Source organism: Diceros bicornis, chromosome 39 (genome assembly GCF_020826845.1).
Source record: "Diceros bicornis minor isolate mBicDic1 chromosome 39, mDicBic1.mat.cur, whole genome shotgun sequence".
Lineage (NCBI taxonomy): Eukaryota > Metazoa > Chordata > Mammalia > Perissodactyla > Rhinocerotidae > Diceros > Diceros bicornis.
Genome location: NC_080778.1, coordinates 23,387,338 through 23,399,972, shown reverse-complemented (window position 1 = coordinate 23,399,972; position 12,635 = coordinate 23,387,338). Strand labels below are relative to the sequence as shown.

Here is a 12,635-nt window from a genome sequence, read left to right as displayed (position 1 = left end):
CAAGAGAGAGTGAACAGGAGTTGCTGGGTGGGGAAGATGGTGGATTCTACAGCATCAGAACCGCTGATGGGATATCTAAGTAGATGTTTGATGGGCAGTTGGATGTACAGACCCAAGTCTCAGCTGAGAAGTCAGGGCTGGAGATTCAGATCTGGAAACCATTAGCCTTCAGAACGCTGGCATTTGAAACCTGGGAGTGAAAGAAATAGCTCAGGGAGATTGGGTAGACTGACAAGAAGAAAGGCCTTGGATGCAGACTCAGCAATGAGGATGGAAGAGGGAGAGAAAAAACCTGCAAAGGAAACTGAGAAGGAGGAGCCAGAGGTAGGAAAAAAAATGTAGAGCCAGAAGGCCAAGGGAAGAGATGCTTTTGAAGATTAGAGAGATTAGTCAAAGAAAATACACATTCTCTCTCTTTGTGCAATTTATGCTTCTAGATTGAGGTTGATGTGAACATTCATAGAGAAACTTAGTAATATGAGAGTAAGAAATAGACACACAGTAGTATATAACTTTTGTCAAATGTTAGAGGACTGCATTCTTAGTTTCCACTTTTCAGAAGAAATGAGATAGTAACACTACTTCACAAGATTATCAAAAATCCAAGAGACCAAAGCACCCTGTCAACTGGAAAGTGTTACACCAATGGGTATTATTATCTTGGTTGAACATGTCTATCCGTTGTCGGATGGGACAACTTTTGAGCAACGTGTGGTCAGATCCAGATTAGGGCCCAGAAGTGTACATAAGTTGAAGGTCAGGGTGAAAAAGCCAGGAAAACTTGCAGAGGACCAACAGTCAGGTTGTAGGGTCAGAGCAAGCAGTTCAACAGAAACTAGACCATCATGAATAGAGAAGAGTTAGGTACGGCAAGGTGTAAAAGTCCACACACACAGTAAACAAAACAAGGAAACTGAGGGGGAACGAGTGTAGAACAGACATGAGGTACCCTCTGCCTCCAAGAAGACTAAGAAAACAGGCACTGCTCATCCTCAGCCAGTGAGCTTTGGTATGTGTGGGTATTGATTCATTCCTTCTTTCCTTTTTGTCTTACCTTGTTCCATAATAGATTTATGGTGGCTTAGAACACATCCCCAAGTGTGGGTACCCTAGGATCTGCAGGAGGTATCAGTGAAAGGGGTCATAACTAGAGACCACGTCGATGGAGAAGTATAAAGATCCTGGCATAGAAACACATGCATTACATGTGTGTTCCTGTTACATGGCTTTAAGTGCTTTTCTGTTTGGGATAGCTAGACTGAGCACATGCAGTTGGCTGAGCCTACCTGAAAATAGAGACAGAAGGGTGTATATATATATGTATATATATGTATATATATATATACATATATATACATCAGAGTAACAGTTGACTTGCTCTTCTTTTTTTTTTTTTTTGGTGAGGAAGAGTCGCTAACATCTGTTGCCAATCTTTCTCTTTTTGCTTGAGGAAGATTGTCGCTGAACTAACCTCTGTGCCAATCTTCCTCTATTTTGTATGCGGGATGCCGCCACAGCATGTCTTGATGAGCAGTGCATAGGTTGCGCCCAGGATCCAAACTCGCAAACCTTGGGCCATGGAAGCAGAGCGTGGGTACTTAACCACTATACCACCAGCCCAGCCCCTTGACTTGCTTTTGACAGCAGAATTAAAAATCATTGCAATTAATTAAATGGGGCTATTAGAAATGGAAAATCAATAGAATCTAGACTGTAACTTCACCAGCATCTTTATTACCATATACATGTATGTATATACATAAAAGTTGTATATACAAGTTGCACGCTCTGTTACTTGTACCCATTATAGAATATTATGAGGTGCTGGGATACAGAGGGAGGGGTATGTCTATAGTTGGCTACAGGACCACGAAAATTCAGCGATATAGATTAGGAAAAAGGGAAGAGGCCCAAGAAGTGGCTAAGGATGCTTGCAATTAAAATGGGATATAAAAAATACTTTAAAAATAGACATCAAGAATTTAAGAATGACAGTGTTGGGGACTGGTCCCTCCCTCCTCATTTTTCAGGATATCTCTGGTTTTAAAGCATCCTATGTAGTCTCACCCAAATCATCAGTTCAGGTCATCTTTCTTACCGGTAAATAGATAATCTTTACTACAAAAGCTTCCAGCGTAGAAGTACATCGTGTCCATTCTTTATAACACATATTGGTAATGAAGATGTTCAACATTTATATGATGGTGAAGTTACATTCTAGATTCTATTCATTTTCGTTTCTAATAGCCCCATTTAATTAATTGCAGTGATTTTCAATTCTGCTGTCAAGAGCAAGTCAACTGTTACTCTGATTGCAACTGGGTATTTCAAACTATCATCTTGATTACAAATGAGTGAATTTCATGCTGCAGTTGGAGAGACCTTGAATATTTTGAAGAGAGTAGAAATATGTCTGATGGTAGAAAATAGAATGGTAGGATTTATACATAAATCCAAGACAACAGTTACCCTATTTTACTATTTTAAAGCTATACACAATCTTCAGTAGTTTCCTGTCAAGATAGGACCTTTATATTGTAGAGTCTGAAAAAGATCTGCATATGATATTTAACTAGGAAACATTGGAACTGTTTTTAAATAAATATAAAGCATTGGTACAAGAACACTGTTCTCTTTCCAAGTCTTGAAAGACCATAAACTTACTCCCATGCTGTCATAGTTCAAACATTTTTGAATTATTGATGAGCTTTTTAAAAATTCTAACTCATATTATCCTGAATACCGATGCATCCTAGGTGAGAATCTTTCCTATTTCTGATATTTCTGGAGTTGTCACCGCCTATTATCTGTGTCTGTGACTGTAAGGTTTGGCATTTGGCTAGTTAGAAGGAGTCACTGCTGATTTCCACCTTCAGCCACTAAAGGATCTATTGATGCTCGTGATTGGTTCTTCCATTTTGTACATTAAACGACATTAGTGTATGAAATTTGCAGGTTTGCCACAGAGTCTTCTTCTTGCCCAAAGTCAACTTTTGGAGTTGGCCAAGTGAGCAACATGGGATCGGGTAAAGCCAACCCTACAGCATCTGGAGCACCTTTTCCAAAGGAAAAAGCCAGCATTTCACCCACTGCTTGACATGGCAGTCAGAGCCAGGAAAGGCTTCAGGGAAACAGGGCAGGATGTGGGAAAAGCCAACCCACCCCTTCCCTTTTTCTGAACTCCTTCTAGGACTTTCCAACTCATAGCTTGAAAAGAATCAGGGGAAAGCAGTTGCCAAATTGAGCAGAACAGCTGCTTCCTGCTTTACTGTTTTTTGAGTGGAACATCTAATTTCTTTTTCAGAATATGCTTGAATATAAATAATAGACATGTCATTGTGAAAATACCTTTTCCATTGTAGGGGGGAAAAAGCCTTAATATTCAAAAAAGATAGGGTCTTGGTTTCTTTATCCCATTTTACTAAAGACTATTAACAGAATAAGCATTTATTTTTTTCCTCAGAAATTAATAACTATTATTTATGTAAGTCAATAACAGCTTTCTCTGTCTACGAGAAAGTTTCATAAGAACAACAAGAATGAACACAGCACTCAGCATGTGCCAGACACTGTTCAAAGTGCTGGTACATGTTTAGTCCTCTACTTCTTATGGCAACTCTGAGGTAGGTCCTATTATATGCATTTTACAGATGAGGAAACCGAAGGACAGAGAGGTTAAGTAACGTGCCCAAGTCATACAGCTAGGATGTAGCCGAGTCAGGATTTAAACCAAGAGAGTGGGGTCCTCAATCTGTGCTCCTAACCACTATAGGAGCACAGATGGTTACTTGAAGCAGGAAGAAAAGTTCTTGCCTTTTCATAGGCAATAGTTCACTAATCTCTAAATATATTAAAGTGCAATTTTTACCCAATTCTCCAATGTGAAACATGGAGAATTAAAAAAAAAATACACAGAGCCTGCAAACTTGCTTACTTTGATGAATGATTCTAAGCAAAGAAAATGCTTTATGGGTTCAAACAAGTCAAATTCACGAACTATTCTCCATGGTGGAAACTAGCTGTTGGTCTGTATTTACAATACCTCTTCTCTACTGTTGTCGCAAATAATCAATAATTAATCTATAGGTAAGAAAGACAAGGTGATATTTATTGAGCCAAGTTGAGGACTAGCCCGGAAGCGCAGTCTTCACCAGGGAAGAAAGCACTCTGGGGAAGCGTGGTTTACAGCATGGTTATACACCGTTTCAGAACAAAGAACATACCTCAAGCATGACAGGAATACAATTTTTGCTCTCAAAGTCACAAGGAGATGTTTTGCTACAGTTTAGCACACACACAGCAGGTCAACTTGACCTTGGTTTTCTGGGAAGAAGAGCTTCTTCAAAGAAGTACTGGTATTGGCATCAGAGGAAGGGAGACATTCATCCCTATCTTTAAGAAGTGCACTCTTTGCTTTGGGAAAATGTTTGAGGCGGATGGACAATGCATGTTTGGTGGGCCACAAGGCAGGCTGCTCTGGCAAAAACAAGTTTTGGGCCAAATCAGATTTAAATCAGAATGGCTTCCCCATATACCTCAATATGTGAAAACTTATTATTCTCATTATTTTCATCACTTACCAGGAAAGACATAGCAATGGAACTGTGTGAGACATTTTTTTTAGGGAAAGGGAATTAGGTCAAAGGTGAAAGGTATCCCTGGGTATCTCCCAAGAGAGAAATCGGGAGAAATCTGAGAAGAGCCCAGTGGGACTTGGTTTCCACCAGTCTCGTATTTAAAACCATGAAATGAAAATTAGGTGCAGGGCTAGATTTTTATGGTCATAAGCAGGTTAGTCAGTGAGTTCCAAAGAGTTCACATACTCTCCTTTCTACTCCTTTTAAAATTTCACTGTCCGAAGGACTTGAGAATTATTACTGCTGAATAAACTCATTCATTTATTAAATAATGAGTAGAAACAGTTAAGAGTTGACTCCAAAAAAAGACAGGAAACATGATAAACGTGGGAAAGGGCATTACAAAGTTTGCAAAGGAAATCAAATCTCCAAAACACAATGATTTTGCCAAACTATTGTAAGTAACTCAGGAGAGAAAGCAAGACACTCCCATGTAAATTCTCTTTTATTTTTTCCCCTCTATTCAGAGTTCCATCCACATGTTACAGCCTCAAGCAGCCAGTAGAATTTTTTAAATCAATAATTGAAAAAGTAAACTAAGATTTAAATGATCAAGATACAAATACATAAAAGGGATATTTATAGTGTAATGTTTATCAAACTAACTTGAAAAACAGGATTATTTTACTTTAAATTACTCCATTTCAATGCATGAAAGGAATGGTCCACAGTACAACAAAAGTAATATTTCTAAAAGCGTTATTTTATTATCTCTCGTTCTGTATGCATTTTCAGCCTTTGACATCTGTCTTTACCACCATAACCAATACAGAGTTGTTCAAAATAAAGTTTTGACCCAAACTGGACTATGGGGATGCAGACAGGAGTGAGATAAACTCAAAACAAGCCAATCAACACCAAAAACCAGCAAAAGTGTTTTTCTTGATATTTATGTACCATATTTACAAAAGTACAGTTAAATCAGTCATTATGTACATGCGTTAGTGAATATTAGTACTTTACATTTACATATATATGTGCATTCGTAATAATCAAGTAGAAAGATAAGTTTTAAATAATTTTTACTTATGAAAAATATATAAAATGTCACTGATACCTCCCTCAATTTGAGTGCTTGTTCAATACTCAGTGCTTAAAAACATTTGGGAAAAAAATCCCTCAGGGTCAGCCCAGTGGTGTAGCAGTTAGTTTGCCAGCTCCACTTCGGTGGCCCAGGGTTTGCCGCTTCAAATCCTGGGCGTGGAACTACACCCTGCTCACCAAGCCATGCTGAGGTGGCATCACACATAGAATAACGAGAAGGATATCACATACAACTATCTACTGGGGCTTTGGGGAGGAAAAAGGGAAAAAGGAGGAAGATTGGCAACAGATGTTAGCTCAGGGCCAATCTTCCTCAAAAAACAAACAAACAAAAATCCCAAAATACATTCCAATGGAAGATATTAAAAGTGAAAGAGGGGCCCGCCCGGTGGCAGCGTAGTGGTTAAGTTCTGCACCCTCCACCTTGGGGGTTCCCAGGTTCGGATCCCGGGCACAGACTTACACCACTCATCAAGCCATGCTGTGGCAGTGGCCCACATACAAAATAGAGGAAGATTGGCACAGATGTTAGCTCAGGGCGAATCTTCCTCAGGAAAAAAAAAAAAAGTGAAAGATGTAAGGAAATAGTGAGTGTTAAATGTGATTTTAATAAGTTGGGGAGGTGAGCAGAAAGAAGATATACATGTAGTCAGGAATCACATACCATATGCCAGATGAAGAATCACAAATGAAAGACCTACAGTTTCCCCTACAGTCAATTTCACATGAAATTGAACAGAACCAAGGTACTTTCAGGATAGAGTAAACGAATTTAAGTTTTGGTAATGAGTTCATGCTGTTAGCCGAGGCAGAACTGACTTCCTCCTAGAGTTTCATTACAAAACGTGCCTGGGACACTGACCCTACAGTACGCTACAATGTCAGTTCCTCATTTGGCTTCCGTTCAGAGGGCAAGGGTGCAAAGGGCACCCTAATGACCACACAGCTCCAGCAGGTATCTGCCTTCACTGAAGAAACACCGACGGCATCAACCATCCTCCCAAGCACAGCTGAGCTGGAATTCTTGGACCTTGAGTTTCTTCTTTCTCTAAAGACTGAGGCCCACGGGGACTGGGACAGCTCACCCCAGCGCAGAGGGCCCCAATCTTTCCCAGGGTGCTTCCTGGCCCATTCCTGTGGGGGGCGGGGCGCGGTGGCCCCCGGTCCGGCCTGCTATTTGAGGCAGGGGCAGCAGAAGCAGCAGAGGGTCCGGCAGGGGTTCTTCTTCTTGTACTCCACCGCCTTGCCCACCTGCATCTTGGCCTGGCCGGTGTAGTCGAGGGTCTTCTCCACGTTGCGCTCGATGGTGTCCACGGTGTCGCCTTGCTCCTCCACCAGCAGGGCCATCTGCTTGAAGAGGTCGTGCAAGTCGCGGATGCGGATCTCCAGCTGCAGCAGCTCGCGGTGGCGGCTCTCGATCTCGTTGAGGGCCGCGCGCGCGCCCTTCACGTCGGCCAGCAGGTTCTCGGAGAAGACGTCCCACTTGCCCTGCTCGAACATGTCCTCGATCTGGTCGCCCGAGACGTCCTTGCCCATGATATCCAGCTGGCGCTGGATGCGGATCTTGCAGTAGTCGCGCTGCTTCATCTCGGCCTCGCTGTACTCGTGCATGGCGCTCTGGAAGGCGCGGGAGAGCGCGCTCCAGTGCGCGCGCGAGATGCGCGCCACGGCCGAGTGCGCGCCGTGCTGGGCCTCGGCCGCCTCGCTCAGCGCCTTCATGGCGCACAGCTTGCGGTAGATGCCCTCGCCCCGCGCCTTGATGTCCCTGCCAATCGAGTTGGTGTCCCGCTTGATGCTGCTGAGGCGCCGCATGGACGTGAGGAAGCGAGCGTTCTGCTTGCCCAGCCGCTTCACGTCGCCCATCAGCTGCTGGTTTTCATGCTGAAGGTCCTTGACGTCCCGATACAAGGACTCCAGGAGGTAATCCGTCTCGAACACGATGTCCTCGTGGGGCGCGTCCAAGTCATCGACCTCGCCTGGGGACTGCTGGTCACACTGCCTGGTTAACGCCAGAAGGTCTGGGAGCCGGTCCTTCATTTTGCCTGCAAAGTAGAGATACTGAGGTTAAATTCCTCTAGCGAGAGTCGAGTCTTTGCACTGGGGCGATTGAAGCTGAAAATAAAGAAATGTTGGGCTCAGCACTCCTAATTCTTTATTCCTGCGTGTAAGGCATAAATGCACTAAAGGAGCTAAATGTTCTATGACATTTTGCTTACAAGTCAAAAGCTAATGTGACAGAGTCAGGAACACACTTGTATGTTACAGTCTGCAGGCAGGCAGGCAGGCATCGGTGTTACAGGCGCCCGGAACTCAATCTGCAATTTAAAATTTTAGATTGCACTGGGAGCCAATCTCTTTTACTTGCTTTACATTTTCCAATAATCGCAAATCAAAACAGACACAGAAGAAGGAAGAATAAGAAAAAAAAAGGCTTCCGAAGGTAAAGATTTTTAAACAAGTACAGTCAATTTACAAGGCTTTGGGGCCAACTCTAAGCGTTGTCTGTTTTGTGTCTATTTCAGCACTGGTGGGCATTCTCAGTGCTGTACACCATAACAATTCTTAAAACAGTTACCATATAAATCATGGTTTAAATTGTTCTCTCTTAAAAATGTTATAAAAGTAAAACATGTTCGAAGTAAAACAACAAAATAAAGACAAAAATCTAATAAGGAAGTATAGTATTTGGAAGTTGAAATTTCCTTGCACCCTGCCCAATACAACTCATCAATTTGAGTACTTGTTCAGTACTTAGTGCTTAAAAATATTTGGGGGGCCGGCTGGGTGGTGTAGTGGTTAAGTTCTCGCACTCTGCTTCGGAGGCCCAGAGGGCTCGCAGGTTTGGATCCCTGGTATGGACTGACACACCATCATCAAGCCATGCTGTGGTGGCGTCCCACATATAAAGTAGAGGAAGATGGGCACAGAGGTTAGCCCAGGGCCAATCTTCCTCAGCAAAAAGAGGAGGATCGGCAACAGATGTTCGCTCAGGGCTAATCTTCCTCACACACACAAAAATATATTTGGGGAAAAAATTCCCAAAGATAAGGAAATAGTTAAGTGTTTAATGTGATTTTAATAAGTGACAGAGGAGAGCAGAAAGAAAACATGCATCCAGGTGGCAATCACATAGCATACGCCAGATGCACAATCAGAAATGAAAGACGTTCAGTTTTTCCCAAGGTCCCTAGTGGTAAGCATGATTAATAAGACAGCTTTATAAAAATGTTTATCTGGAAAAGTTCAATCATACACAGGCCTAGTAGCAATAATATAACACATTCCATTTATCCATCACACAGCAGCAATATGTGCCCACCTTTATGGCTTTTTGAAACAAGTTGGCCCCTCAAGCAGAATTTCCATGTTTTTGTAAGGGAAACATGGATCATTTCCCTGCTTAGCAAGGAAAAATAATGTTCTTTATGTCCATATTTTTCCCAATGACGTGAAAAACTTTCATTTTTAGTAGCATGTAGATATGCCAAAATAATGAACATTTTGCCCTCATACACAAGATTTTGTGGCTAGATTCTCTTTCTACTATATAATTTGAAGAAAAGAAGGGAAAAGTAGTAGCACTTAATGGCTACTCAATCTATCAGAGATCTTGATCTCAAATTAAAAGCTTCTCTCAAGCTGAAGTAATTAATTTTATAGCACCACTAACGGGATGCTGACAAGTTGGATCGTTAGCGATAAATGGAAAATGGTGAAATATTAACCACGGCCTCTCATCTATCTGCCATGATCATTATTTACCTAAATTAAGCAAAGTTTTATTCCACGGTGGTGGTTTTTAATATAATAAGTTATCCTGCTTAAAATGCTATTTCTGCTATCTGATGACAAAAATCAATACCAGACCTTCTCAGTGATGGGGAAGGTGACTCTCCTAGAAGAATGATTGAGAGGCAGAAAAAAGTCCCAGGCTGGACCAAAACTATGCCTTCCCTGGCCTGAATTTCCTGACAGCCAAATATTTCCTCACTTTGAACAAAATTTAAAGATAAACCACAAGTTGCGGGAAATTGCAATATATGGCAGATAACGGGTTAACATACTTAATATACTAAAAACTCCCGCCAAAACACGAAACAAAAAAAAACACTTGCCCAAAGTAAATGAAAAGACAATTGATATAAGAAGAAATATACATCCTAAAGAACATAAGGGTAGCTAACATGTACCAGGTGCTTACTGCAATGCCAGGTCTTCCTAGGCTCTTTTCATGTGATACCCACGTTCATCTTTATATGGACTTCTGGAAGTAGGTATTGTCATTACCAGAGTGGGTAAGTGAGCATAGGACATAAAGGAACTGACCCAAGGTCTCCAGGCAGCTCCCCTTAACCACAACACTGAACTTCTTCAGCCAATGTATAAAAGTGAATCATGAAGGACTTCACCGTTAAGCCACTAAGATTTTTTCTGCCCACCAAGTTGGCAGGAATTTTTTTTTAATAATAATTTTTAAAAATTGGTGAGGATTCTGGGAACTCTAAAAAAATGCTGGCAGGAGGGCAAAGTGATAGAACATTTCTGGAAGGCAGTTTACCAATATGTATCAACAGCTTTTAAAATGTGTTTCTGTTTTGCCCTACTGACATATATTCTAAGGATATACGGGGTGTGTGAAGCTCATTGCCATAAATATTTTCTAACACCACATTGTTTTTACAGGAATTCAGAAATAAGGGAAATGCACAATAATGAGGTAGAGGCTGCCACAGGATCACGGAGTTTGGAGGCTGTCTAATGGTATGAAAAGCATAATACCATCTCGGGTAGAAAATGTAGGTGAAGAGAAGAGACTGTGCAACACTACCACACATATATCCTGAAACAAAGACTTGAGTAATACACATCAAATGTTAACACTAGTTTTCTTCAAATGGTAGAGTTATAAATGGTTTTTAATTACTTCCTTGTGCTTTTCTGTATTTTCCAAAATTTTTACCATGTCCCTGTAGATTTTACAATTAAATAAAACCCCACAAAGCTATGAATATTATTTGTTTAAAGGACTAACTCCTTAAGGTCCTTGTTTAAGACATATGCATTACAATCAGGTTAACACCTTATGTGAGCTGGGGAAAGTACGTTAGCTAGCTAGTATGGAGTTGAGCTGTATCTAGCTGCCTAAGCTAGTAGCCAGTATATTCTACCACACAACAGGTGGATGGGACAGAGAATGGCACATGTTGATGAAGAAAGCAAGAGTAGGCGATAGATGCCTTCCTCGCATCGTGGCCAAGACTTCGGAGGCCCTACACTGGAAGGTAATGGGTGGTTGAGTGACAGCGCCGTGCAACAGAAATTAGGGATCTGCTTGTTGGTCTCCCACTAGTCCTAGACAGGTCTCATGCTCTGTATTGCTCTCCTAAAGCCATGAAAAAGCTATTTGGGGGATCATCTTTTTTATAATATGAAGAGCAAAGCACACTTCAGTCATACAGAAACTGGCCTTTGAAGAAGATGTTCAGAGACAGTCATTCCTTCTCAAGACCTAAAAACCATAAAGGCCTGTGTCCTAAATCAGGGGAAGGCTTACACTCTTTGAAGGCTCAAGGCCATGAGCGGGTAAGGAGAGAGAAAGGAAGAGTGTGGGGAATTGAAGATTCTCTGTGGAGGTGGAGACAAGAAAGTGGTCTTCACCTTGCCTTCCTGCTCACCTTTCCTGACCCAGCCCAGCCCCAGAGGAGTTGGTCCTCCTGACCTAGAAGGTCTCCTGGTTCCCAGGGAGCAAGCAAGAGGAAAGTCAAGCAAGAGGCTTCCTTTTCTAAGAATGTCCCCCACAAGGTTAAACTGTGCTCCTTATACCAAAAGACAGAAGGAGGCAGAGGAAGACTATCAAAATAACCTACACATCCAGTAGCTTGATTGTCTACTGTGAGACCCTAAAAAGGGAAGTTCGGTAAATGAGAAAGAAAAATCAAATAATTCTATTAATCTTTCTGTCTCATTGTGCTAAAGAACAATGTAATCAAGTTTAGTATATTCCATTCATAAAGTTGTTGGAAGAAATCCTGCTTAGATTCACACAGAGATGAAGAACTCAAAAGAAAATTTACAACCAACTACCAGAAATCTGCTTCTGCTTTCTAATTTTCTTTTCAGGTATGCTTATCATCTGCCCTGAGAAGTAAATCCCACAGGGAAGGGGAAATTGTGTAAAGTTTCTTCCATTGGGCAATAAGATTTTATGTAAGAGAAAATAAAGGAACAGAGAGATGATGGTAGTTCAGTGGCTCTCAGACTTTAGGAGGCAATAGAATCTTCCGGAGAGCTGCAAACATGCAGATGCCTGGGCCCCTCGAGTTTCTGATTCAGTAGGTCTAGGATGATCTCCAGGTGATTCTTTTTTTTTTTTTCTTGTGAGGAAGATCAGCCCTGAGCTAACATCCATGCTAATCCTCCTCTTTTTGCTGACGAAGATCGGCCCTGAGCTAACATCTATTGCCCATCCTCCTCCTTTTTTTTCCCCCCAAAGCCCCAGTAGATAGTTGTATGTCATAGTTGCACATCCTTCTAGTTGCTGTATGTGGGACACGGCCTCAGCATGGCCGGAGAAGCGGTGAGTCGGTGCACGCCCGGGATCCGAACCCGGGCCACCAGTAGCGGAGCGCGCGCACCTAACCGGTAAGCCACGGGGCCGGCCCTCCAGGTGATTCTAATGCACACTCAAACTTGTGACCTATTCTGTAGATACTTATCATGGCATCTTTTTATTCATAACCATCATGCTGTTCCAGACAACTTATAACACTCCTCAGGTTGGGGCCAGTCTTGATGAGCAAACAACTGATAGGGAAGGAAAGTGGTAGCTACCAGCCTCTCTCCCCACTGCAGAGCTGTTTGCTTCCAAAAACACCACCTTTTGACTGCTTGGCATGGAAGCTAGATAAGAAATCAAGAGAACTCACTTGCAGCCTAGCAAGGCATAAAAACAAT

The 12,635-nt window shown here is 41.9% G+C and overlaps 1 protein-coding gene across 2 annotated transcripts in view; it reads right to left on the bottom strand.

Annotated features, from left to right (window-relative positions):
• Nucleotides 1–5,319: 5,319 nt before the first annotated feature.
• The window catches only part of STX11 (syntaxin 11), a 45,784-nt gene continuing 38,468 nt past the window's right edge, over nucleotides 5,320–12,635 (bottom strand). For both annotated transcript variants that reach the window (XM_058534220.1, XM_058534219.1), the window contains exon 3: nucleotides 5,320–7,723. In XM_058534220.1, the coding sequence (XP_058390203.1) occupies nucleotides 6,855–7,723 (869 nt within the window). In that variant the 3' untranslated portion in view covers nucleotides 5,320–6,854. The remainder of the gene's footprint in view (nucleotides 7,724–12,635) is intronic.